This window comes from Martes martes (genome assembly GCF_963455335.1).
Source record: "Martes martes genome assembly, contig: scaffold_478, whole genome shotgun sequence".
Classification (NCBI taxonomy): Eukaryota; Metazoa; Chordata; class Mammalia; order Carnivora; family Mustelidae; genus Martes; species Martes martes.
In genome coordinates, this window is record NW_027666663.1 from 1 (window position 1) to 27640 (window position 27640).

At 45.9% G+C, this 27640-nt stretch overlaps 2 protein-coding genes across 6 annotated transcripts; both read right to left on the bottom strand.

Moving 5' to 3' along the window:
• Positions 1–5: 5 nt before the first annotated feature.
• On the bottom strand, positions 6–3564 carry RSKR (ribosomal protein S6 kinase related; the record flags this gene model as incomplete). Its single annotated transcript, XM_080831393.1, has 12 exons — positions 6–167; positions 579–689; positions 818–906; positions 991–1080; positions 1191–1218; positions 1497–1537; positions 1698–1802; positions 2029–2098; positions 2489–2557; positions 2675–2758; positions 2851–3099; positions 3508–3564. Coding segments are annotated over 12 exons (1155 nt in total), but the record flags the coding sequence as incomplete, so codon positions are not given.
• A 394-nt stretch (positions 3565–3958) lies between these two features.
• On the bottom strand, positions 3959–27463 carry LOC308337852 (bridge-like lipid transfer protein family member 2). 5 transcript variants are annotated; one of them, XR_013966342.1, is made up of 28 exons: positions 27358–27368; positions 27088–27251; positions 26667–26925; positions 25931–26136; positions 22735–23827; positions 22109–22300; positions 21777–21979; positions 21511–21629; positions 21169–21389; positions 20490–20680; positions 20282–20381; positions 19947–20149; positions 18427–18721; positions 15404–15561; positions 14920–15126; positions 10701–10800; positions 10292–10474; positions 9817–9938; positions 9171–9326; positions 8964–9085; positions 7658–7838; positions 6910–6996; positions 6400–6510; positions 6124–6259; positions 5889–6019; positions 5614–5799; positions 5178–5312; positions 3959–4768 (listed from the first exon to the last, which is right to left on the bottom strand). XR_013966342.1 is itself a non-coding variant. In XM_080831394.1 (28 exons), exons 2-28 carry the CDS (start codon positions 27133–27135, stop codon positions 4586–4588), a joined length of 5244 nt encoding a protein of 1747 aa, XP_080687520.1. In that variant the 5' UTR covers positions 27136–27251; positions 27358–27463; the 3' UTR covers positions 3959–4585. The 5 variants fall into 5 exon arrangements, 2 of the variants coding, with proteins under 2 accessions (XP_080687520.1, XP_080687521.1); XR_013966343.1 differs by having other exon boundaries at positions 5614–5715; positions 6124–6275; XR_013966344.1 differs by having other exon boundaries at positions 6124–6275.
• Between the last annotated feature and the right edge of the window lie 177 nt (positions 27464–27640).

Sequence of the window (27640 nt, forward strand, 5' to 3'; positions counted from 1 at the left end):
AAAATCATGGACTCCGATGGACTGGGCTGAGTAGCTTGCGCCTTCATGACAAAGTTCACTGGCTGCTTCTGTAGGAGCTCTGGGTCAAAGGCCACACCCCGAAAGAAAGGGTGGACCTGGAAGTGATGCAAGTAACGCAGACGCTGGAGGGGATTCTGGCATAAGAGCTGGAGGCAAATAGAGCATGAACTGTGAGGAACTGGGATGGGAAGGGGGCTAAACAGAAAAGCTGGAGAAGGAGAAGTTCATCAAGCTGTGGAGGGCAGAAAGAAGAATCCTAAAGAGGATTTGAAAGAGACAGAAACAGGCTGATTTCGGGGCAAGGGTAGGAAGAAAGGCGCTGTATTGGCAAGAGAGTAGCACTGGCCCTCTCTCTCAGAAGTGACCTGTTATGGATGGGGAGGATAGATGAAGGATGAAAAACTCAGAACTGGAATTTAAAGTGCTGGTTAGAGGGCGAGTGGTGAGGTGGTACTTGATCAAGTTGGAGCACATGCCCACCCTGGCCAGATTATTAGAGGAATGGGTAAGTATCACTTCAGTGATAGGGATAGAAGGAAAATAGTATTCACCCTTACCTCATGGAGCAGGAGTGAGAGCCCCTGGTTAAGAGAAGCTGGGATCTCAGAACCACAGTGGGTCACACTTGCCAGCATGGCCACATGATCTCTCTCTGCAGCCACTGGGAACTGAGTTGGGGTGGGGGGGTAGGGCACAGTATCATTGGTTGGTAGGAGTGAGGCAAGATTTCCTAAGGTCTTTTTCCCATTACAGGGCAAACTCCTCTCTTTGCTCAAAATCCCTACCATTCTCTCACCTTCCCAGTTGCCAGAGAGAAAAGCAAGACACCCAGGGACCACCAATCAGCAGCGTGGTTGTAAGGCCCTCCACTCAGGACCTCTGGGGCTAGATTTGAAAGACAGTTGTCATTGACATCAATCAACTAGACTCCTGCCAATGTTTACCCACCAGCTTTAGCCCCTCTCTCACCCATGTACTGAAGAGTGCCACAGATAGTATAGGCTCGGGTTCCCTGGGGCAGGCGGCGGGACAGACCAAAGTCTGTCAGTTTCAAATGGCCTATGAAAGATAAGGCAACAGCACCACTCTGGTCCTCCCCTCATCAGCCACGACTTATTCCCAAACTGAGGGTCCTCTCATTCTGGGGCTAGGAAAAGAAAAGGACTTACCTCGTTCATCCAGAAGGATATTCTCCATCTGAAAAATCACAGGTGAGAAGTTACTAGTCATCCTCTTCCCTTTTTTTTTTTTTCATCCTCTTCCTTTCAACCCTCTTCCATCATGTATACCTCCCAGCTGAGAAACATGCCCTATTCAGTATTCAGGCCTATACATTGACGGCCCTTGCCCAAATCCTTAGCACTCCTGAAGGCCCCAAGGTCAGCTCTTCTCAGCTCCCTCCCCTGCTGCCTTCTTAGATCTGTTGGAACTTCTGAGGCCCCACTTCAGACAAAGAAAAAAGCACTTAACTCTACCTTCACATCTCGATGGATGATGCCCAAATCATGGAGATAGCCTGCAGATGACAGCAAGTTTGGGGTGTGCTAAAACTCTCCTGTAGTTCCCATCCCATTCCTATCCCAGTTCTTTGACCTCCAGAGTTAATATCAGATCTCTTCTCTGCCCCTCCCTCTCAATTCTTCCCTCATTTCCATTACCATTCTTGTTTCACTTACACAGCACCAGAACCAGTTCAGCAGCAAAGAGGCGGATGGAAGCCTCAGCAAAGCAGCCAACAGAGGACCACAGGGAGTACAGATCTGTACTGCAGTAGCTGCACACTGCGAAGTACCAGAAGTCTAGGCAATGTTTGGGGTTACTGTGCCTGGGCTCAAGGCATTTTAGGCCTCTTGCCCAAACGGATGCCACCCGTTGTTCCCTCTCTTGGGAGAGAAAAGTGCTCTGAGAAGGGAAACAGAGCAAAGGGAGTACAGGCCAAAGGAATGGGTACTCTCAGGTGGGGAGTACAATAAAAGGGTTCTTGGGAATGAGAGGCCCGTCACTCACTAATGAAGAGGTGCCGTTTTCCCTGCCAGCTGTCCCCCAAACAGTGTACAAAAGGATGGCTGATCTGTTGCTAGGAATGAAGAAAACAGGAAGTTAGGGAGGTAAAATGTCACTGAGAATCAAGGCAGCCAAGAAGTCAGGATTTACCTAGTTCTGCAGAAAAGGAGCTGCTGTCCCACCTCTCAGTTCAGGTGAACTAAGTAGGGATTTCCTGCCTGGTAATTCCAAAACCAGCATGATACTGAGGAACTCACTAAGACATGCTGGAGATTTCCATGGAAGGGTCTAGAATTAATTGCTAATAACTACTTTTCCCAGGATCTACTTTGGTTGAAGCAGAGGGAGTGGGCAGAACCAGGAAGTTCTGCCAGTTCAGAGCAGGACAGTTGGGACAGGAAAGGTACTTTGTCCACTTGTGGTTTACTTCTTCCTAGGATCCATTCCTGGGCTCTGTGCATACCTGGATGCTAACCTCCTCTTTGCACTGCCTCAGGATGTCCCTCTGTAGGACCTTTACCTTGGGCACCACCTATAAAAGGAGAGGAGTGATGACTCCAACAGGTTGTTTATGCCTACCAAACCTTTCTGAAACCAAGATTGGAGGCAGGGACTAGAGAATGATGTGGAAGAGTACCTAGGTCCCTACCTTCACTGCAAATACTGCTTTCTGGCCACAGTCTAGCACCTTGAGGACTGTTCCGAAGGAGCCTTTAGCCACAAGGCCTAAAATCTGTACAGAGAAATGGAGAATAGCACAATTGAAACTCTGGCCATTCTTAGATGTCTCCCCAAGACTGAGACCCCTTCCAGGGACTGACCTACCTTCAGCTGGTGATGCCCCCTGAGGGGCCTAATGGGAAATTCCGGCAGAAAAAGGTTGACGAACTGAGGCACTGGCCACTCAGACAGAGGCTTCTCTGTTAGCAACGGGGCCGGTTCCAAGGACTCCTGGTGTAGGTACTGATGCCCCCGTAGTCCCCACAGGTCTTCCACACCTGACCTGGTAGTCCCCACACCTGACCAGAGGCTCTTCCAGCCTCGGACCCAGGGACCCCGGATGCTGTCACCCTGCTGAGAACCAAGGGAGCCACTCTAAACCTCTGCCCTTGAGGCATTACAAGTTCTTTCCATCTTAGAAGACATACCCTCAAATCACAACCTTAGGGATCCATTTTTGAGCACCAGGCAAAACTGTCATTGCCATTACCGTTGCTTTGGACCAAGGCCTAAATTTCCTGGACATGATTTAAATCCTCTAGGAAACCAGTATTTGGATATTTTTCCCCTTGAGGCATCAGAGATTCAGCCTGTGGCTCTTGGTATGGAGTTGGGGTATTTTCACAGTATAGCCTGCTAGTCCCCCTCCACAGTGGGCATCACTAACATTCTCCTCAGTTCCCTCCTAAGTCAGTTCCCAGGCCTTAAGCCCATGTCCCCTTTACCTCCCCCTAAATAGGCTACCAGAGCCCCACAGCCTACCTTATGAGAAGTAGCCACCGGGGCATGTTGCCCCTGCCGACAGTTCACTGTTCCCATCCAAAGCCTCTGCCTCCTCTCCTCCTGCTAAATCTGCTGTCCTAGTTACATAAGCAACCCCTGCCCCTGATGCTACATTACACATGAGCCCCGCCTCTTCTCTGCTATTCATGACTAGAGATGTAAGTTGATGCAGCCAAACCCCTCTTATCCCCAAATCCTATCCCCCCCCACCCCCAGTTATGAATAGGCTGAGCCAGCACTAAAATGTGTAGAGACCTATTAGGAGACCAGTGTCAAAGCAGAGCTGGGAAGTATCTGTGATACAGTCTCACAGAGGAGAGAAGAGGTCATCCCCATTAAAGTGGTAGCTAGAGGATATGTCTTAGGTTGATGGGGAGGGAGAGACACAGGTTGAAACCCATGCATTTAACACACCAAAAAGAAAAAAAAATCAAATTTAAAATATATATTTTTTCTCTTTAAGTCATTTTCTTACCATTCTCCAGGGCATACCCCAAGGGGACACATGGCCAGCCCTGGCATCTATTGCCATCTTCCCAAGTGAACTTGGCAGAGATTGAGAAGGGGCTAATTTCCCCCCAGAACCCTAATACCTCTCATACAAGGCAGTGGAATGAGGAACAGGAGATCGACCCCTCCCCTCAACTTTCTCACACAGAGGGAGAGCAATTACACTTAGAAATATATATGTATATATTTATATATAGGTCTATAAAAATTTATCACACTTGATCAGAATTGTCCCTCCCACCCTTTCAGTTGGCCCCAATGGAACCAGATCCTAATCCTGGGCCCTTTCCCTGGGTCTTGCTCTCTTGATGCCTCTCTGGCCCTTGGCCTGCTGATCAGTGTGAGGTAGAACTCAGCGTTATTATCCACTGTATTCTGCAGGGAACAGGCCAGCTGCTAAAAGGGCAGTGCCTCTCTCCACAGTACCCTGTGGGCTCCTGACCCCCCACAAATCCTGATAGGTAAAGGGAAGCACCTCCCACCCCACAAGTCCCTGGGGCCCAAGCCAGAGTCAGATCCTGTACTGCAGCCGCTTTTGGATGCTGGATCACTTGCGCCTCCCAAAGATGGACTTCTTGCCAGGGTTCTTGTTGCCCACACTTAAACCGATGAGGAGCCGGGCTTTCTCCTCCTCTTCCTGCTGTTGCATGTTGAGGTCTGATTTAGTTTCTAGCTTTCCCCGGACCTCAGACCCTGTTGCAGGCTTCAGCCTTAGCTTCTCTTTGATTACCTGATAGGTTAGAGAGGAGTAAAAGAGAAGGTAAATATTAGCGGTACAAGCAGAATAAATTAATGTGAACAAGTCAATAAAGATTCATTAAGCTTACATGAAGGCATAGCGGGGCAATTCAAATTATAAAATGATCTCTGCTTTTAAGAAGCTTACAGTCTAATTAGAACCCACTCTGAACCTCAAGTTGTGTCAGCCCTCAGTTTCCTAAAAATCAACTGTTAAGATATACAAAATACTCAGTAACCATCTAATTTAATCATTTGACCAAAGTCATGGAGCGGGTAGGGATAGAAGTTGCTCACTTCATTCAGCTGCCCATGCCCAAAGGCTGCTTGTCCTACATATGTCCTACAATGAAATGCACCTGGGCACAGGATCTGTGCCTCCACAAACTCTGCCGGCATACCTGGGCAACCAGGGCTTTGCGGCTGTCCCGCTTGACGGCCATGGCAAAGTCGAGCCATGTCCAGGTGTTGTTGTGGTACTCCAGACAGGGTAGCACCAGGTTAAGGTCACCCCAATCCACACTGTTCTTCTCACCCTGCAAGAGAAGGTGAGGGAGGGGACAGAGAAAAGAAGAATCAAAAGATGTATCAGCTGCCGTTTTTAGTTCAAGCCATACCTGAGTCCGAGCCCAGTGCTTTCCTACAGCAGCAGTTTAGCTACTGATTTCCCTTTACCTCATCCTGTAATGGTACTGACTCCCGAAGGCAGCGGAGGGAACAGCAGATTACCACCCACAGACCAGCTTCACAAACTAGACGGTGGTGCCTAACTTTAATCTCTGATCTTATCTGGTTCCATTCCCACCCTGTTCTAGAAAGTACTGGGGAGAAGCAGACCTTGTAGCTGACGCACAGAGGAACCTGTGGAATCTTTATGTAGATGAACGAGTTGTTCATGGCAGCTCGCTCTTTCATCTTGTCAATATCATCCACAGGGTGCTAGGAAAGGCAGGAAAGGAATGTGAGTCCCTGAAACCATCGGAAGAAACTTAGGACCCCAAACATCTCCATCTCCTTTCATCCCTGGAAAAGAATGAAGAAATCCCTAGTGGGGCCAAACAGAGAACCCCAGGATTTTCCCATCTCTCCATCATTAGGGGCACGTGTGGTACCTCAGGTACTTTCCGAAATGACCTCCTGACGCCAGAACTCCGATTTAAGCCTTGTGCCACACCCTTCCCAGCACCCAGTGGTGCCGCATCATCTGTTGCAATCAGCTGCCGAGGCTTCACCACTGGTATTCCTATGAGAAAGCAAGCATACCAGCTGCTATCCTCTTTCTGAAGCTTTAGCTATCTCTGGGGCCACTACCCCAGTCTTCTGGAGCTCCACCATAAAAGTTCTCACCAGTAGTCACCAATTTGGACTTATCTTCTTCATCTCCAACCTCATCATCTTCCACACTTCGGCCAGGAAAGAAAAAGCCCATTATTCTATGGAAGAACTGGTGTGTCAGCTGGATAGTGAGAGGCACCACATTTACCTAAAGAGGAAAAAGGCTGAAGAAGCAATTAAGCTCAGACATCATCCCTCAGTTTTACCTACCCCTAATGTAGCACAGTAACACACAGATAGCTTTTGAGTGCCCTTTGTTTCTGTATCCCCAAAGGACTGTATACTAACCTCAAAATGTTCCTTAACAGAAATACCCCCAACAGGGGGCCGGACTTTGCTGAAGAGGCGAAGGGCCAGCTGTCGCCCAGACTGGCAGGAGCTCTGGGGCCGCAGGACTACCTACAGGATAATGAGTGACAAATCAACCCACAAGTCTGTTCAAACTAAGAGAAAAAGCAATGGTCTTGCTAAGCTGGGCAACCTTTCAGCCTCTCAGATCACCACACTACCTCCCACCCTGGATTTATGTGAAAGGGCCCTTACAAATGCCCTGTGTTAGGGGGCACCTGGGTGGCTCAGTTAAGCATCTGACTCTTGATTTCCACTCAGGTCATGATCTCAGGGTCATGAGATCTAGCCCTGTGTCGGGCTCTGCACTGACCACAAAGTCTGTTGGGGATTCTCTCTTTTCCTCTCCCTCTGCCCTTCTTGTCTCTCTCTTTCAAATAAATAAAATCTTACAAATGCCCTTTGTTAGGAAGCATGAGAATGGGGGAGGAATGGGGAAATAAGACTTGCCTTATAAACCGCATTGGGGAGGAGGTTGTTCATAGTGAACCAACCCAACTCCAGAAGATGTTCTGCTGTGTCATCAGACTTATTCACCTATAAAAAGATTTCCCACCACCCCCCGACCCAATATACTATAATTAGCCTTTCTCAGGAGCTTGTCAGAGAGTGGCTACATATCCTATTTTTAGGTTCTCCAAATGTCTAATCCCAACCTTTGGCATCCCTTTCAATTTCATACAATCAATTCACCCTTTCATCCAGTGTTTCTCATGGGCACTACTGGCGAGTGCACTGTTGGCAAGGACGCTAAGTGCCAACAGCACTTCCCAGTCACTATGATATTTAAAAAATGGTCTTACATATTTCCAAACTCCCAGAGGGAAAAGGGTATGGAATAATGAATCATGTCCTCTCCTCCATGCCATTAGTTACTTATTGCTGGAGAGCTGAATGTCCATATAGATTTAACAATTCTATTCCAAGCTGGACTTGGAAGATGACTTCCCTCTGGGCCATATTTCTAGGGATACTCTTATTCAGTGAAAGAAGCATCTGATCAAGCTCATCTATATCTGTGTAATTTCGAAGTACAAACAATTGTGTCTGAGGGGAACTATGCTCGTGTCTCTATCATCAGTAACATCATCAGTAATCATATAATAATTAGCCTCTTTATGTCTCTTTCTGTAAGACTCCTGAGACAGGTCAATGCCTCTCAACACAGCTTGCCTTTGTATAACTGTATACCCGATACCTTGCTGTAGAGGAACCGCTGCAGCTCCAGTTCAGCAATTCCTAGCTGTCCGTCTTCCTCTGTCAAGCGCCATCGTGCCTGAGCAAAGTAGAACTCAGTGCGACGGACAACACTCACATCTTCTTGTTGCTTTCGCAACTCCATCTTATTGGCCTGTTGCAACTGGAAGTCCTTAAAACACCTGCAGATGGACAGGAGGGCCAGAGCCAATAAGGGTAACAGCATTTGGGTTAGGGTAGGGTGGAATGCTCTAGAATGATGCAGGAGGTAAACCCAGAGATGAACCTATTTTGGAACAGGTACTCCCTAAATTTTTTCCGCTGGATTCACTGCTCCTCACACCTGGAGCCTGGGAGCTAAAGCCCATCTTTTAGTTCCACAGCTGCTGCTGCTTTTTTTGTTTTTTTAAGTAATCTCTATACCCAATCTGGGGCTTAAACTCATGATCCCAACATCAAGAGTCTCATGCTCTACAGACTGAGCCAGCCAGGCACCCCCTGCAGCTAATAAAATATTCTCTGCCCAGGGATGCCTGGGTGGCTCAGTCGGTTGAGCCACTGCCTTCAGCTCAGGTCATGATCCCGGGGTCCTGCGATCGAGTCCCACATCGGGCTCCTTGCTTGTCGGGGAGCCTGCTTCTCTCTCCGCCTCTACCTGCTACTCTACTTGCTTGTGCGCACACTCACTGTCTCTCTGACAAATAAATAAATAAATAAAATCGAAAAAAATAAAAGTCTATGCCCACTCATAAACCCCTATGATTGTATCTGCAATTGTGCTCCTTACTGATCAACTTCAAGATATTTTATTGTCAGTTCACCTGCACATAGCAAGGCCACAAAAGTGATCTTTCCAAACCATTTGGTTTTCTCCTTTCCTAAGAGGTACTCTAATGAAGAGCCAAAGGAGGGGGTCTCTTATTCTCAGTCTTTTGGCCAAGTCCAGCCAGGTTCATTCAGGAAGTACCCAAATCTATATCAGCCTTCAATGATGTGCACAAGACCCAAAGACTATCATTAACATGGGCAAGGAAGGGGCGCCTGGGTGGCTCAGTGGGTTAAGGCCTCTGCCTTCAGCTCGGGTCATGATCTCAGGGTCCTGGGATCAAGCCCCGAGTTGGGCTCTCTGCTCGGTGGGGAGTGTGCTTCCCCCCTCTCTCTGCCTGCCTCTCTGCCTGCTTGTGATTTCTGTCTCTCAAATAAATAAATAAAATCTTTTTAAAAAAAAGAAAAAAAACATGGGCAAGGAAGAGAGATCAACCCTAGCTGGGGCACCGGAAAGAGGCAGAGAAAGAATGCTGTGGCACCTGATGAGGATATTAAGTTCTTCGCTTTCCAGCTGTAGACTGGCCTTCTCCTGGTTTAGCTGCAACTGAAGCTTTTGGTTCAGGTCAAGCAGGTTCTCATTCTTGCTGTCATCCTGCAAAGACTAGGGATCCAGGGCAGGAGAAACTGAGAGGAGATCTCCCTTGTCCTAGGAGAACACCCTCTCCTCAGACTGACCCGGTAACTACCTTCATGATAGAATATATCTGCTTTTCCAGCTGCCGTATCTGGGCCACATGCTGCCGCACAGCCTCCTGCAAATGTAGTATGCTACTGCGCTGTTCCTCAGGATTGCTAGAGATCTCGAGCTGGAACCTGACCCGCTGCTTCTTCTCACTATGCTCCTGAAGCAGTGGAAAAGGAAATGAACAAGATTTTTTAACAGATATGTCTTGCAGTAAAGTAAAACAGATAAAGTGACAAGGAATATGGATCTCTTCTAGAAAGCTTACCTGTATCTGTCAGCATTAGTAGCAAGTGTAAGGGGCAGGCCCATGCAGAAGTAGTAAAGATTTCACAGTAAGCCAGTCCCACAGGATAGGGATGGAGGTGATAGTGGGGATTAGTTACTGATTTCAGAGGTATCAAAGTGACTGAGTAGAGAACTGACCAAGAAAAACAATCAAGTAAACAAACTCTACAGTCTCCGGAACACTCAAGACCCTTCCTGGGTAAGTGAAATTTCAACGGCTGCTACTGATTAACAGAGGATGTACCAATCACAAGGCCCTTTTTCAGCCTGAATCATGGCTTTTCTTACTGGACCCCAAATAAAGCACAAGGTCTATGGGTTCCTGTGAGGCTAAATGGCATTCTATAAAGGCCCATGCTCACCTTCCGCTTAGGTTCTACGTGGAGCAGCAGGTTGTTGACAATGTCCAGGATCATGGCATACTGAGCCGGGTTGGTGGAGATTTCCAGCTCATGATGAATAAGGGTAAAGGTATCCACAGCCCCTATGTAATTGTTAGCAGCTAAGTAAGAAACTCAAGGTTCTCTCTAAATACCTACCCCATCTTTAAACCCATACTTGGAACCTCTCCTGTTAACCCCATAGAAACAGCTTAGTGAGAAGCTCATGGGTAGAAATATGTCTGCTTATTTTAGAATCAAACAATTCCCATTCATCCCAGTTCCCTTCAAGAGCACACTTCAGCCTCTTACAGCAGACCTTACATAATGCAGAGCAAAGTAATGTCCAGTGCACAGTGGGACTTCTAATAACACTACTGACTCAGAACCACGAAGGAAGCAACTACTTTCACAAGTACCCTAGTCCCCTTCTAAAAGCCTTTCAAGCCCTGAATACCTTCCTGTTTCTTTAGGAGATCTTCCTTTTCCTGGTTCTCATGGACCTCAGGTGGTTTAATCTGAGTTGCCAGCTCAGGATCAATGTCATGGCTGTAACTGATATAGTACATTCGGCAGCTACAGCGTGAAATGATCCGCTGGACTTGCTGGGCTTGCTGCGCCTCAGCTGGCTGGTTCCAATCTGGGAAGAGGTGGGAAAGAGATAAAAGACATTCTCAATAAAGGTACTGTAGGAGCTAGGAGTGATGTCTCCGGCTACGTGTGATGTCTAGGGAACTCAATAAACACTTGCTTTCAACCTAGCCTAACACAAAACGGTCCTACCCCAGCATATGTTAATCTTGAGAGTATGTAAGAAAATGCGCCTCTCTTCCTAACCACATGATGGGGAATAAGGGAGAGCTGACCTGTGGTGGTGGTAACCATGCCTCCCACTGCCTGCCCGCTCTCCATCAGCTCCTGCACAGAATCCAGACTACGCTGCCGGTGCTCCTCGATATTCTTTACCTGAAGACAGAGATACAGGCACATTTAACTCCTGGCCAACTGGGTCACAGACCTCTAAGATGCAAGCAGTTATAATTACTATTCAGACTTCCACTGCCTAGAATAGCCTAAGGATCTCCCACGGTAGAAGACATACGTGACTCCCTCCTGGCCCAAACCACTCAAATTCCCCAAAGCCAAATGATTTACATGCACATTTGCCAAACCTGCAGGCCTGAGGCCAGAAAAGCAAGCTAGGTTAAAATTAAATCCTGTCCTACTACACACCCATTAGGATAGCTACTATCAAAAAAAAAAGAGAGAGAGAGAGAATATACCAAATGCTGGCAAGGGTGTGCTGAAATTGGATCCCTTGTGCACTGTTGGGGATGTGTCAAATGGTATAATGGTACTGTGGCAAATATTACGTCAAGCACAATTCCTCAAAAAGTTAACAGAATTACTATATGATCCAGCAATTCTACTTCTGGGTATATACACAAAAGAACTGAAAGCAGGGTCTTGAAGAGATTTGTACATGTTCATATGGCATTATTCACAATAACTAAAATATGGAAGAAACCCAAATATACATTGGTAGATGAATGGATAAGCAGTATGTGGTGTATAAACACACACACACACATACACACACACACACACACACACACACATACACACACACACACATAATGGAATTCAGTCTTAAAAAAGAAGATGCTGGGGCACCTGGGTAGCTCAGTTGGTTAAGCGTCCAACTCTTGATTTTGGCTCAGGTCATAATCTCAGGGTTGTGAGATCAAACCCCACACTGGGCTCTGCATTGTGCACAGAGCCTGCTTAAGATTCTCTGCCCTTCCCCCTACCTGCCTCTCTCTCTCTCTCTCTCTCTTTCCCACTTCCTTTCTCCCTCTCTTAAAAAAAAAAAAAGGGGAAGACACTACAACACAGGTAAACCTTGAAAAGATTCTAGAAAGTGAAATTAAGTCAGTTACAAAAAGACAAGTGCTATATGATTTCATTTATATGAGATACTTAAGAATAGTAAAAACTAGATGCCTGGGTGGCTCAGTCATTAAGTGTCTGCCTTCAGCTTGGGTCATGATCCCAGTGACCTGGGATTGAGGACCCCTGAGCAGGGAGCCTGCTTCTCCCTCTTCTACTTCCCCTGCTGGTGTTCCCTCTCTCACTGTCTATATCAAATAAACAAATAAAATCTTAAAAAAACAAAAACAAAAATGAATAGTCAAAATTATAGAGACAGAAAGTACAATGGTGGTTGTTAAGCACTGAAAAGGGGAGGTGGGGAGTTATTGTTTAATGGGTACAATTTCAGTTTTACAAGATGAGGAGTCATGGAGATGGATGGTAGTGATGGTTAAATAACATCATAAATATATTTAATACCACCAAACTTTACACTTAAAAATGGTTAAAACAGTAAATTTTATATGCATTTTACCAAAATTAAGAAAACAGGAAAAAATTCAAATCATGTTAAGCACAACAAATTTCATCAAAACCAATGACTTTCCCCACCCACTTTGATATTCATGTGTTTGTATTCTTGCTGTTTTCTGTCTTCAGATGATCACTCTGACACTTGCTATGGGGTAAGGGGAATGAATTCTCTTTTTTTTTTTAAGATTTTATTTATTTATTTGACAGACAGAGATCACAAGTAGGCAGAGAGGCAGGCAGAGAGAGAGGAGGAGGAAGCAGGCTCCCTGCTGAGCTAAGTCTCTGCTAAGCTGAAGTCAAAATGAGGAACAGAATGAGAGATATGGATAGACCATAAATAAGCAAATCTGCCAAGTCACAAAAAATTCATATAGGAAAGGCAAGATGAAAGTCCCCTGCCAACTCAGTAAAGGACACCATAAGCAAAACAAACAGGCAACTTACTGAATGGAAGAAGATATTTGCAAATGATACAGAAGGAACTCCTACAACTCAACACCAAAAAAAAAAAAAAAAAAAAAAAAATCCAATTTAAAAATGGGCAGAGGACCTGAGTAGATGTTTTTCCAAAACAAAACATGGAAAGATGTTCAACATCACTGATCATCAGGGTAATGCAAATCAAAACCACTTCACACCAAAATAGCTAGTATCAGGGTTTCTGGGTGGATCAGTCGGTTCAAAGATCGACTCTTGGTTTCAGCTCAGGTCATGATTTCAGGGCTTCAGCTTAGCCCTCAGCATGGAGTCTGCTCCAGATTCTCTCTCCCTCTCTCTCTCCCTCTGCCCCTACCCCTGAACACCCATGCACAAGCACACTTTCTCCCTCTCTCAAATAAAGAAAATCTTTTTTAGAAAAAAAAGATTTTATTTTTTAGAAAAAAAGATTTTATTTATTTATTTGACAGATAGAGATCACAAGTAGGCAGAGAGGCAGGCAAGGAAAGAGGAGGAAGCAGGCTCCCCGCCAAGCAGAAAGCCCAGGACCCTGGGATCATGACCTGAGCAGAAGGCAGAGGCCTTAACCCACTGAGCCACCCAGGCGCCTCAAATAAATAAAATCTAAAACAAAAAACAAAAAACAACCACCCACAAAGTCCCTCCCATCTAAGCCAAATACACATTCTATTCTAATGCTAATACCATAGCCTGACAGGGAATAAAGGGTTCACATGCAAAAGAAGGCATGCCTAAAAGCAGCAGAGGCCCAGAAAATGCTAGAGAGATCTTACATAGCTCATCTTGCCCACCTCTGCCTGACTAGTTAGAATCTTCTGTGCCTACCTCCTGAGACTACTGGTAAAGAGCACGGCTTGCTTGAACCACAGTTGTAATATGATACATTACATGACCTCTCATATTATCAACAACCTGACCCTTCCTTGGCTTGACATCTGATTAAATGATTACCTTGTATGTAATTATATCTGAGGTTGCTAGGTTTGAGCCCAAAGGTTGTTGGAGTAAGAAGCACCAAGCAGGGAAGAGGGATTAGCTTTTTCCCCATTGAGTATAATGGCAAATGAAGTTATCACACTGGTGCTTAACAGATGCAGCTGGATGCATAAGTCGTTTGGGTGTACCATGCCCAGCACAACGTGACCACTTCACGCCTGTGCAAGAATACTGGCTAGGTACATCTTACCTTATAAACTATTAGATCTCTCAATAATTCTGATATTATATCCTAGAAATTATAATGCAAATTGTTTTACTAAGCTGAAAAGAAAACCTACAGCCTAGTCCTTGCCAACTGCTCATAATTTCACCATCTAAGAAAACATTACCTTGACACACACACACCCCTGACCTAACAACTTTTTAAAAATGGTAGGATTATTTTCCCTCTAAATGAAGCTTTGTGTTTTTCAAAGCACTGTCTCACTGATCCTTTCAATAATCTTGTGAGAGGGAAGTATTAACTCAATTGTATTAACAATGACTCGCTAAAGGGCTCACGGCTACTATAATAGCAAAGATGGCATTAGAACTCACATAACCTGACTGCTAGAAAAGCAGTCTTTCTATTCAACCTTACTACTTTGCTGAAACAACCAATCAACCATCTTCTAAGAGAAATAAGAGAAAGGGCAGAGAGAGAACTTATCTAAAGTTCTCAAACTTATGCCTATTTTCTTGGCTGCCTACTGATTGTGTGTTTTATTATCAGGGGTCAGCAATCTTCTCAAAAGTAAAAAAGTTCTTGGGGTGCCTGGGTGGCTCAGAGGGTTAAGCCTCTGCCTTCGGCTCAGGTCATGGTCTCAGGGTCCTGGAATCGAGCCCCGCATCGGGCTCTCTGCTCAGTGGGGAGCCTGCTTTCCCTCTCTGCCTGCCTCTCGACCTACTTGTGATCTCTCTGTCAAATAAATAAATAAAATCTTGAAAAAAAAAAAAGAAGTAAAAAAGTTCCAACCTACTTTATTCTGGTGCTAGGAAATGAGAATTTCCTTTGCAATGAAAAAGAATAGCAAGAGATTTAAAAAAAAAAAAAGCACTATGTGCTCACAGGCCACAAATCAGAGACTACCTACAATTCCTACATTCAAGGTGTTACCAGCTTCGTTATTCTACTAAGCTGGAGCAACAGGTACTAGCAGGAATCTTGCAAATAGTCTGCTGGAAGGAGCCAAATATGGAAAACTGGGACTATAATGGGCCTTCCCAGTGCCACTGACTAACCTCTAACCAGAGCTGTCGGCCATCCTGCTCAGTAGGGCTGCTTTCAGTGGTGGCGAAGTACTGCATGCCATCCAGTAAGCAAGTCCAGGATGTCTTTTGCTTCAACGTGTCACCATACCAGGCTGGATGGTGTTGGCACTGCAGCAACTGAGCTTTGGCAGCTGACACAATGACACAGCCTTCTGTCTCCGCTCCACGAAGAACCATCTATACCACAGACAGAAGCAGAATTACAGCACAAGGGCCACCAGGGAAGGTGAGAAGGTTAGTGAAAGGATTGTACCAATGACTACAGCTGGGTCTAATTCTGGCTTACTGAGTGAATGCTATGGTTTTAGACATGAAGGTTGGATTATCCTGGATACCTGCTGGAAGGAATATTTTTTTGGAACTCTGTCTGCCCATTCTTATTTGGTGGTGGGAGAAGACGAACACATACTATGATCTAGCCCAAGGCTGAGGTGCTCTGGTAAAGAGAAGTTACCTGGCAGTTAACCAGCTCAATAAGGCAGTTTCGGTTATATATGTCATCTGTCTGGCAGGCAGCAATGCCACACAACTGGTCACTCACACCTGACTCCTCTTCTGTGAACACTACAAACCTATCTGTCTCTTCAATCAGCTTCTGCAACATGTAGGCACCTGCAGGGAAACAGGAAGTGGGAAGAAGTCATAATCTCAAAGGGATGGGGAACACATCTAGGGCCAAAATGATCTTCCTTCAATTTCTCTACAACACATTCTCCTATCTGCAACTTATCCACTCCACCCCTTCATCCTTGAGGGCAAATAAGGGTTGTCATTTCATTTTCCCTTCAATTTAAAAGAAGTAATAGATTCCCGAAAGAAACTTAGAAATACTATGTAAGCAGCAGCATTTTTTTCTCCTAGGTATATCAAACTCTGAATTATTCTAGGATCTTTTTTTTCCTCATTTTGTTACATGTATTTTTCACTTTGTATTATCTTAAATGTTTGTTGACCACTCCTTTCCCCATGAAACCACTCCCTTGTCATTAGTGCCACTGTGTTCTCATACTTCTACTGCTTCCTCTGATTATGCCTCTAAATCCTTTTCTCCCAAGTTTTAGAAAATGACTATCTCCTAAGGTCCATCCTTGGCAAGTTCCCCTCTTCCTCTTTTCATCTAATGAGTTTGTCTAACAGTGTGTTATGGTTAATAGCAGCCTCCAGAATCAGACTAGTCTGCCTGTATTTAAGATCCTATCTCTGCCAGTTTCTTGATTGTGACCTTTGGCAGCTTGCTTTAACCTGGGCCTCAGTTTCCATGTCTGTAAAATAAGAGTAAGTGTCTCATAAGGTTGTTGAGGGAATTTAATGCAACAACACACAGAAGTATTTTGCAAAGTACCTGCCACACAGTAGGCAACTATTATTATCTCCGTGGCCTTACCTCTTAGCTCATGCTGAAACTCCCAAAATCTTCTTCTCTAGTACTAAGCTTTTAGATCTCATCTCCAGCTGTTAGACATTACCTAGATGTGTTCCTTGAGTTACACATTTCATAGGCACATTAACATTTCTATCTATTGCCCCATCTCGATTCTCACTGCCTCTACCATTACATGTTGTTGGGATGCCACAGTAGTTTCTTTATCGGTCCCTCCACCTCCAGTTTTCCCTCTGAGTCCTCCTCCACAGCACCCCAAGATTTATCTTCCTAAAAATTAAGTCTAATGATGACACATCCCTATTCAAAAGCCTTCAGTAGTTCACCACTGTCTGCTAAGTAAGGACCAAAAACTCCTTAGCCTTGTATGGAAGACCTTTGATGGTCTATGTGCAGCTTTCCTTTCCAGGATCTTCCCTCACCCCTCATCTTAGCTACTCTCTATGACAACTGAAACAGACTGTTTGCTCTTCTTTGAACGTATTGAGCTTTACCAATTCTACTCCTATCAGGATACTCCCTCTGCCTTGAATGCCCTTTCTCCCCATTTCCACAAGTTCAAACCATATTAAGGCTTCAAAGTCCAGCTTAAATGTTACTTCATCAATAAATCTTTCCCTGATTGCACTCCCTCCTTCATTCTAGTCAAGAACTCCCATATACTTTCACTTCTCACTTGTGACATAATCACTTTTCACCTTGTTCTAAACTCACCATGAACTTGCATTCCTCTGTACTTATCATTCTTTCTCCCTAAAATGTCCTCTCCTTTCTCCTTGCCTGTTGAACTCTTACTCATCTTTCTTTTTTTTTTAAGAGTTTATTTATTTATTTGACAGAGATCACAAGTAGGCAGAGAGACAGGCAGGGGTTGGAAGCAGGCTCTCTGCTGAGCAGGGAGCCCAAAGCGGAGCTCGATCCCAGGACCCTGGGATCATGACCTGAGCCGAAGGCAGAGGCTTTAACCCACTGAGCCACCCAGGCACCCCTCTTACTCATCTTTTAAGACCCATCTCAACTATCTTTTTTGGGAAGCCTTTCTAGACTTCCCGATGCTGACTTAAATACTTTCTTCTTGAACATTCTTAAAAAGCATTTTCATAATGAAATAATAATTTACATGCCTACCTACTAGTTTCTGAGCTTTCCCTCATCTTTATATCGCTAATGTCTAGGGTTATGTCTGGCGCATTATAAATCGTCTATAAGCTAAAATGAATCTATGAATGAATGAGTGGTTGAGTGAATGAACAAATAATCTTAGCTCATCCAGAGATGATAAACTACCTGCTGTAGCAAGTACAATGTCTTTCATTTTATATCTCTCATGAACCCAGCACAGTGCTTTGTGCCTGTTAAGTACTCAATATTTGCTGACTGAACAAATTAATTCATCAAACCACAAAACAATTCTTTAATCCTTTCTTTCCCTTACTCATACTGTTTTGACCCATCACTCCTTCATGATCCTCTTCTCTTGGTCACAGGATCACACCCTTTAAATGCCCTTATATCATTGCTATGTAAGACTGAGGTAGACTGGGTCACCTGCGTGGCTCAGTCAGATAAGCATCTGCCTTTAGCTCAGGTTATGATCCCAGGGTCCTGGGACTGAGTCCTGCTTCAGGCTCCCTGCTCAGTAGGGAACATACTTCTCCCTCCCTCTTTGCCCCTCCCCTCAGCTCCTACACACACTCTCTGTCAAATAAATAAATAAAATCTTTAAAAAAAAAAGAGAGAGGGGCGCCTGGGTGGCTCAGTGGGTTAAAGCCTCTGCCTTCAGCTCGGGTCATGATCTCAGGGTCCTGGGATCGAGCCCCACGTCGGGCTCTCTGCTCAGCAGGGAGCCTGCTTTCTCCTCTCTCTCTGCCTGCCTCTCTGCCTACTTGTGATCTCTGTCTGTCAAACAAATAAATAAAATCTTTAAAAAAAAAAAAAAAGAGAGAGAGACTAAGGCGGCCTAATATGGAGAAACAATAGTTTTCATCTCTACACCAAGACGGAACCATCCATGATTTAGTCCTTCCCAATTCCTGTCCAATCCCACGGACATATTCTAACCCTAACCCGATGAAGTCTCATCTGCCCCAGCTTACCTCCTGATGACCCCTTCTCAGGCTGTCCACTAAAGCTGGGAGTGTTGACGGGAGGTGGGGCTGGGGCACTGGTCAGAACACTCTGCTTTGGCTTTTTAGCCGGCATCTGGGGTTCAATCTTTAACCCCTTCAGGGCCTCAGTAGAGAGGTTACGTTTGAGTACTGCTGCCTTTTTATAGCCATCATATAAACCAAAGGCAATGTCCCGATTGGTGGTTGTCCACGAAGCCCGTAAATCTACCAAGTGCAGCTGGTGTGTGTGAAAGGCAGGATCCCCAACCCGAGTAGAGAGCTCCTAAGAAACAAGAACCACAAGATAGCATGGAAATTCCCACAATTTCTCCTGTACCACAGATATAGAGATAAGAAAACAAACTTGTTGAATAAGCAATCTATTTGGGTGCCTGGCTCAGTTGGTTAAGCGTCTGCTTTCGGCTCAGATCATGAGCCCAGGGTCCTGGGATCAAGTCCCACATCGGGGGTGGGGGAGGCCCTGCTCGGTAGAAGTCTGCCTCTCCCTCTGCTCCTCCCCCTGTTCATGCTCTCACTCATTCTCTCTCATATAAATAAATAAAATCTTTAACAAAAAAAAAAGTTTCTCTCTCCCTCTCCTTCCGGCCCCCGCCACCTAAAAAGAAAAAAAAAATCTGTTCTAGGAGAGATAAGACAACCCTAGAGAAAGAAAAACTAAGTGGTCTTAATGTGTGCATTAGACTACACTCAGACTATATCCACTATATTTATATGGTTCAGAAAATGTCAACATTCGGTCATCTAACGTCTCAGTCGGTAGAACATGTGACTCTTGATCTCAGGGTTGTGAAGTCAAGCCCCAGCTTGAAGACCAGAAGAAAAAAAATTGCAACATAAAATCTTTCCTTAATTAGGGGGCAAAAAATCCCATCAAATAAGGTCCTAGGAAAAAAGTTTTACTGTTTCCTGAAGGGCAAGAGACTATCTTTAGAAGGAGAGAGAGAAAAGGAATTTTCAAAAAGAGGGACACTGATATAGCTGACAGTGAATTCATTAAATAATAATGATATATATGCATGGAATACAGTTAGAAACATTACCTGGACCTTTGCCTGAAACCCACTGCCATGGACTGAATTGTTGCCCCAACCAAACTTCATATTTTGAGACCATAATCCCCAGTATGATAATATTTGGAGATGTGGCCTTTAGGAGGTAATTAGGTTTAAATAAGGTCATGAGGGTGGGGCCTTATGATGGGATCAGTGTGCCCTTATAAGAAGAGACACCAAAGAGGATGCTCCCTTTCTCTTTTCCTGCCTTGTGAGGACACAGCAAAGGCAACTGTCTACAAGCCAGGAAAGAGCCCTCACCAGAATCTGACTATGCTTGGTACCCTGATCTTAGACTTCCAGCCCCCAAACTGTGAGAAATATACTTCTGTTGTTTAAGCCACATAGTCTTTGGTATTTTGTTATGGCCGCCCAAACAAACCAAGACACGTACTGATACAAATAAGGTTGTAAAGAGACTGAGTCACGCGGTACCTCTTCAGCTGTGCGATTGCTGTGCCGCTGGTAGGTGAGGGAGGACAGGCTCAGTAGGTGGGTCTTTGTCACCAAAGGATCAAGGCAGTGATCAGCATTCTCTTCAGTGGGCGAAGCCATCAGGTGAACAGTCACCTGACTTAGGTCACTAACCATCTGGGTCACACTCCAGTCAGAGATGAGGCGCCGCATCACTGTGCCCGCTGAGACAAGGAGCCATACAGAGCCCATGCAGACCGATACAGAAGGGCAGTGTGGGACAGAAAGCAGGAAGAGGAACGAGAAGGGCGAAAAGGGCAAGGACTACGAGAAAGGAAGGCAGTCTTTGAACCTACCTTGAGGTATAAGCCGCTGAGTTCCCCTAGTGAAGACATGGCCCTGACTGCACTCAATCTGGATGCCCCGTTGCTGGGCAAATGAGGCCCAATAATGCACCTGGCAAGCAGACAGTGTAACGCTAAATGGGATCTGAGAGATGATGAAGATAAGGAAAAATGAGAAAACTAGGGAAGGGGAACAAAACTGAAGATGTCAGAGCCTGACCTGCAGCTGGGGAAAAAGCGCAGTATAGGAAAGCTGCTTGTAGTGCTGGCCAAGTTTCTTCTTGCTCGGTTTCAGGTTATTGAAGAGCTTTCCTCGACAGATAGGCCTTGTGACACTAGTCCAAGTTGCCCAGAAGTTTTGCATCCAGCGCAGGGTACTGCTATATAACAGAATCCGGGGCTGGGATATTGCTGTAAAAGACAAGATAGATATCTCCTACCTGTGATTAAAACAGAGATGAACCTAAATCCATCCCTAGCTTCAGCTTTTAGAAGTTTAAAAACCCACGCAGCATTCAGCCTCAAGTCAATATCCCCAGTACCCTTTCCTTTTAAAGATCTAAGCTTTGGGGGCACCTGGGTGGCACAGATGGTTAGGCCTCTGCCTTAGGCTCAAGTGATGATCTCCAGGTCCTGGGATAGAGCCCCGCATCTGGATCCCTGCTCAGTGGGGAGTCCGCTTCTCCCTCTCTCTCTGCTTGTATTCTCTCTCCCTCCCAAATAAATAAAATCTTAAAAAAAAAAAAAAAAAGCTTTGTGTTCACCAACCCTTTCTCAAAAAAAGGTCCTAATCCAAATCCTCCCTTGCTTTCCCTGTCCCTGCCCCAGAGGGTCAAGTCCATTGTGTTTAAGCCCATCCTCCCAACTCTTCCTCCCACTGCCCCAGACCCAAGCCTCACTCCCACTGTGCCGGGTCAGATCCATCTTGATGGAGAGATTGAGGTTCTCAGAGCGGAATGCCCGGTAGGAGTCATGGAGTTGGCCCAAGGGCACCTCAGGCAGAAACTCTGGGGCCCGCAGAGTGACACTGTGGTGATCATGGGGGTTCCCATGGCATAGCCACTGCAGGTCCAGTGTCATGCAGAGGTCAGGCAGGTGAAGGAAGCAGCAGTCATCATACCTGTCTCACAACAGAGTCCCAGATCTCAGTGCCCTGATCACTTGCAACCCCCTGGCTCTTCCCCTCTCCCTCCAACCTGAATCCCTGGCCCTGTTGAGGCCCCACCCCTCACTCCACTCACTTAGAAGCTGTTCTCACGTTGACATCCAAGTCACCCTTGAACACAAATTGACCAGGTTTCCAATGAAAAGACAGGTGGCTCCACTCCCAGTGCATATTTTCTGTTGTGTTGTACGGGTCCTGTAACCACCCCCAACAAGTCGGTGAGATCTGGATAAGAGTATCTCCCAATCTCCCAAATAAGTACTGTTGGGTCTCCCCCCGCCATGTGCTATTCAAGCCCCAATCATAGCATCCTAGTAAGAAAACAACTCCGGAACCCCTCACCTCAGTAGCCAGTTGGTGCAGATTTGCCTGTTCAATGTCCATGTGCCAGTCCCCATGGAACAGAAGACGGCTCTTGTCCCACCAGGGCAAGGGTGGGCTGGGGTCAGCTGAGGGCTTGGTCAAGAGGTCCACAGACTGGCTAATCAGTGTCCAGGCTGGATCCCAGCACGGGCCCCATACCACTGTGTACTGAAAGATTTCCGCTGGGATAGAGGAGCAAAGGGTACAGCTTATTACGCTACTTCTTTCTTCATTCCAGAGGGCCTCAGCTCATCTCCCAGCCCAGCCATCACAACGACCCTCAGCCACACCAACTGCCCTCCTCTACTCACAGTGGAAGTCGTGGTAGAACTTGAGTGGGGGCATGTTCCTCTCTACTGCCACATTACCCCATGGAAGCCCCAAGTGCAAGATTTGACGCCGCCGGGAGCAAGGCTGACCACTCTGCTCGGTGCCCACAAGTCGACCCATCAGCCGCCAGTCACGTATCTCAAACAGGTACCGGGGATAATCTCTTATCCGAACTGTTATTACAGGGAGGATATACGCTGGCTATTCAGAGGACTGTCTCAACATTCTTGAGCATTTTCTCCCCTGCCACTACTTTTACCCATTTATTTAAAAAGGTCAACTGAGAGAACAAGAGCTGGCAGTTGGCAGGAAAGCTGGAAAACGGCGTGGAGACACGAGCAGATGGTGAGGAGAATAACACCGAGATCCAAGAGGCACACTAACCCTGAAGATGACTGTGTTAGTTGTCCTTCGTGTTAGCCAAGCAGTTTCAGGGTGAAATTCAGGAACCAAGAAATGAAGAGGAGCCCACCCAACCCACTCCACCCATCCAAAAACCACCACAGTTCCCAATATAACTGAGTTCTTCTGCAGTCACTCAGAGAGCTTTCTGGAGCTCTGAGGGCGAACACTACACTCTATTCACAAATGAGGAAGTGCTACTTACCCAAAAATGTCTTAACACTGCACTTGAGCATACGACACCACTGAATGACAAGATCTATCCCCTCAGCAGGGAAAGGGCTGCCTGGATCAAGCTCTTGAACTTGCTCTATCACACGCTCAGGCCCATGGAAGGAGGCATCTGCCAGAGCTACCAGCTCTAGCCCTGACAGGCTCCAAGTGAGCAGAGCCCGGCGCATAGGTGTGTTGCCATAGAGACGACGGGAGCGCTGAATGTAGATTTCAATGTTTTTATGTTCCAAAGAGGCATAGAGCTCCTCAATTTTACGGGCTGGCAGTAACTCCCCATGTTGCTTCCGAAGAGCAGCCACCTTGGCATCCAGCAACTGCAGCCTTTTGGCACTCTCCTTACTTTCATCCTTCATTAGTTCATAGTTATCACGAAGTTTCACCTCAAAAACATCATCCAGGAAAACCCATGAGAAGTGATGAACCTTCAAGAGTAGATCAGGTGGGAGTGGGGCAGGGCTTGGAGAAGCCAGAGCATGAGTTCCTCCATGCAGCCCCTTCAGCCATTTCTGTACGCCCACAGCCTCATCCAGAGTTCGAGAGAAATCATACTGATAAGGAAACTCCACTGAGACTGAGCCCAGGGAGAGAAGCCACACACGGTTCCGGAGGGTCTGCAGCACAGGGAAAGGGTTCCGGTGGAGGATCATCTCCTCCAGTTCAGGCAGCAGCTGTACCTCCACCTCCTTGAAGTTGAAGATGCTATTGCCATCAAAGCCAGCAGCCAGCTCTGGGCAGTAAGCCTGCAGCGAACCCCCATGGCGGCTCAGCGACACACTCTCCGCAGCCAGGGTAATGAACTTGTCCTCAGCTACAAAAGCTGTCAGCTTAGCTGTGCTCACCTCTAGTGTCAGGTTTAGTAGCCGCTTTGGGGGAGATGGCTCAGGGAGAAGGCCTTCTGGTTCAGACGCAGTCTCTGGGATCTCTAGTGCAAGGAGTGGCACAGACTCGGGAAACAGAGTGGCTCTCAGCAGGTCTCGGCAATGCAGGGTAGCCAGGACGTGCTGGTATAGGTACATGTGATCTGGGGGGCTCCAAAGTAAGGTGAGTCCTGTACCACACTGAACCTTCAGGGAGCAAGAGAAAAGGATCTGTCAATTACAAGATCCCAAAATAGGAGAGATGGCTGAGATTATTATTATACATGCACACCTGGGTCCAGAACCATCTCCACTCAGGATCATTTCCTGAGCAACTGCATCAATTACACCCTTGCCTTGTTCTCCTTAGCATGAATATATGGAGCTAACAGTTTTTACTTACACACTCTTGAGTTCCCAACTGGATTCTAGACTGTTGATTCTTCAGTATCTACCACAGAATATGCAGTATATACAGCACATACTTAATAAGTCATTTGACTTTTTGTTTCTGTGAGTTATCTTTCTACAATAGCCATACTCCATATAATAACGATTTTTTTAAAGATTTTATTTATTTATTTGACAGAGATCACAAGTAGGCAGAGAGAGAGGGGGAAGCAGGCTCACTGCCAAGCAGAGACCCCGATGCAGGGCTCGATCCCAGGACCCTGAGACCATGGGATCATGAGATCAAGGCAGGGGCCCAACCCACTGAGCCACCCAGGCACCCCAGTAATAACCATTTTAATAACCACTTTGAAAGTTTTTTCTTAATTTTTTAATAAACATATAATGTAGGGGTGCCTGGGTGGCTCAGTGGGTTGGACTGCTGCCTTTGGCTCAGGTCATGATCTCAGGGTCCTGGGATCGAGTCCCGCATCGGGCTCTCTGATCAGTGGGGAGCCTGCTTCCCTCCCTCTCTCTGCTTGCCTCTCTGCCTACTTGTGATCTCTGTCAAATAAATAAATAAAATTAAAAAAAAAAAAAGATTTTATTTATTCATTTTAGGGGGAGAGTGTGTGTGTGCGAATAGGGAGGGGCAGAGGGAGAGGGAGAAAGTATCTGAAGATTTCACACTGAGCGCAGAGCCCGACATGGGGCTCAACCCCACAACCACGAGATCACAACCTGAGTGGAAACCAAGAGTCGAACACTCAACCAACAGAGCCATCCAGGCACCCCTTGACTTAATTCTTAAAAAATATAAAAAAGACTGACCACAGAAGTCAATACAGCAAATGACTTCTATGTGAAAGTATGCTTCAAAGAAAGGAGTCCTTGTAAGTTTGAAAAACAAAGTCCATTCTGAATAGTTAAGCAGAGAAAATTTAAATTCCAGAACAGAAAAATGCCTTCGAGTTCCAGCCTTGAAAAGGCAACTTCTTCCAAAGGAAGCTGAAGTCTGACAGTTGGAAAGATACCCCACTCCCTTCCTAGGAGGGTTCCGTATTCACCTGATATCCTGAGGAGAAAGATCTTGGAAAGTCTCTTAGAACTTGCCACTGCCTCCATCTTCCGATCCCTTTCGACCTTTTATTTTTTTAAAAACTCTATTTTTAGGTAATCTCTAAACCCAACACGGGGCTCGAACTTACAACCAACATCAAGAGTCGCACACTCCACCCACAGAGCCAGCCAGGCGCCCCTCCCTTCCAGCCTTTTAATAAGCTGAGGGCTTCAGTGAAATAACACCACATCATGATCTTTAAAAAAAAAACAACAACTCTTATTTTTCAGAGATATGCACTGAAATATTTACAGTGAAATTATATGTCCTGGTATAAGTCTGCTTCAAAATAATCCAGGAGCGGGCGGCAGGGTGACTGGTGGGTATAGAGCTGAAACAAGTTGGTCCTAAGTGGTAATTACTGAAGCTGGTATGGATACATACAAGTTCATATATTCTCTCTAGTTCTGTGTGTACTTTATGTTCCATAATAAAGAGTTAAAAACGTATAGAACAAGCCAGGACAAAAAGGATAATGCAAGATGTCATATTTCTCACAGATGAGTTTCACAACAGACTCAAAAGACTGGGAGGGGCGCCTGGGTGGCTCAGTGGGTTAAGCCTCTGCCTTCGCCTCACGTCATGGTCTCAGGGTCCTGGGATTGAGACCCCCATCAGGCTCTCTGTTCAGAGGGGAGCCTGCTTCCCCCTCTTCTCTCTGCCTGCCTCTCTGCCTTTTTGTGATCTCTGTCAAATAAATAAATAAAATATTTTTTTTTTAAAAGAAGAAAAAAGACTGGGAAATGCTCTTCAGCCTCGAGAAAAACCAACCTGACTCCACCTCCCCAGAGAAGCATTACCTCCAGAGAGCGGATGCTGCTGTGATAGGTGATGGAGAGCATGGAGAGGCTGAGCACGGGAGTAGGGATGTCAGGAGCCTTGCAGCAGGGCTGCATCTTCTCTGTGACTGACTTCACCAGGGCCAGCACAAGTCCCTGGACACCCACAGTGGAGGTTTCAGCGCTTCCCAGGATGGTCAGCGTGTCCAGTCGGATCTCTGAAGCACCTAACATCCAGAAACCATATTAGCATTGGTTCTCAGCTCTCAAACGGCAACTTCAGCCTTCACTCTCCTTTCTTACTCATTCTTTCCACTCTAGTTTTCCTTATTCCCTATACCTCCCTAAGTTCATTCCTCATATTTCAGGGCAATTTTTCCTCTCCTATCTTACCCTACCTAAATCTGGTAGCAAAGCCAAAGAAGCTCCCTAACTCCTACGAAGTGCTCAGAGATGTATTACTCTCTAGAACCAAACACATAAGGAAATAAAAAACTACACTAGTCTCAATTTCTTGATCAACTATCAAGGCTTTTTTTTTCTTAAATAAATCTTGCTTAATACTTAATACCTTCTATTAGCCTGTAAGAAATATCAAGAAACCCAAGTTACATAAGACCTTCTAGCATCTCATGCCTTTAATTTAGAAAAAGTCCAAATAATCACCTTCATTAAATGAGAAGGAGCAGACTGAACCAGTATAATCTGCTTAGGTTACAAACTACCCACTTAACTATAGACTCCCTGTCCCACTTACCAACCAGGGCAGAAAGGGTGAACAAGTTCATGTCCTCCACCTTCAAGTCCACCTTCCACAGTAACGACACAGATTCCCCAAATGAAGATTCTCTAGAGGCAGCTGACTTCCCAGATTGTGTGTCCATCAAGGATAAAATGCGAGAGAGACACTGGGCACAGGTATCTGATGCTTCTACCTGCAGTCCACGGATGGTACAATCAAGAAACAGGGTATCTGACTGGGTGCTAGACAGGCCCAAAGGCTGGTTATAGCTACCCTAGAAAAGAAAAGAGAGCGAGCTCCATTAGGAGCATGCAGAACACACAGTTCTATAACACCCTGATGCGTCATCTTCTGCCAAAAAGATGGTCCGTGCTCTGCCGTGCATGGCAGGGAAAGGAAACTGTATGGGCCACTGTTCACCAAAGTCCCCACCTACCTGTAGTGTGAAGGAGTCCAGGACAAGTGCCTCACCCCAAACATGCATATTGGGTGGGTGGGGTGCCCGCTGAATGTGGGAGTCACTGCCCACCCGCCAGCAGAGATGGTCCACAGTTAACACACCCCGCTGATGGATACTCTGTGGCCTCAGGTGCTGGTAATCTGAACAAAGAAGGCAGGAGAGTTCTATGGAGCCACTGTAGCCATCAATTAGGCCTAGCTTCATGAATGGACAGATTCTTGTTCCTTTTCTATCCCAGAGTCTTACCTAGAGAGATGGAATTGAATCCCAAGGCAAAGGGTGGTGTATTACCAAGCTGAACGGAAACATTGACATTGGAGATGGAGGTGCTAAAGATGATGGGAGCCAGGATTTGGGGAAGGTTCTGCATAGAGACAAGACATCATTGTTTGATAAAGAAAGAACTGGAGCTTCCTATTATGGAACAGATATCTGAAGCTCTCAAAAGTCAGGGTGAGTTTTGTTGTGATTCTCAGGATGGAATGCAACTAGAAAATAAAAGACCAAACTCCTAAGTTTGTTATTCCCA

Excerpts from the sequence above, each read along its gene's own strand:
- LOC308337852 (XM_080831394.1), bottom strand. The coding sequence starts at position 27,135 with ATGCATGTTTGGGGTGAGGCACTTGTCCTGGACTCCTTCACACTACAG. Across the intron at positions 21,980-22,108 it reads GTTCTACCACGACTTCCACT|CGGAAATCTTTCAGTACACA; the intron begins GTGAGTAGAGGA and ends CCTCTATCCCAG. Across the intron at positions 15,127-15,403 it reads TTGAGCTGGTTAACTGCCAG|ATGGTTCTTCGTGGAGCGGA; the intron begins GTAACTTCTCTT and ends TCTGTGGTATAG.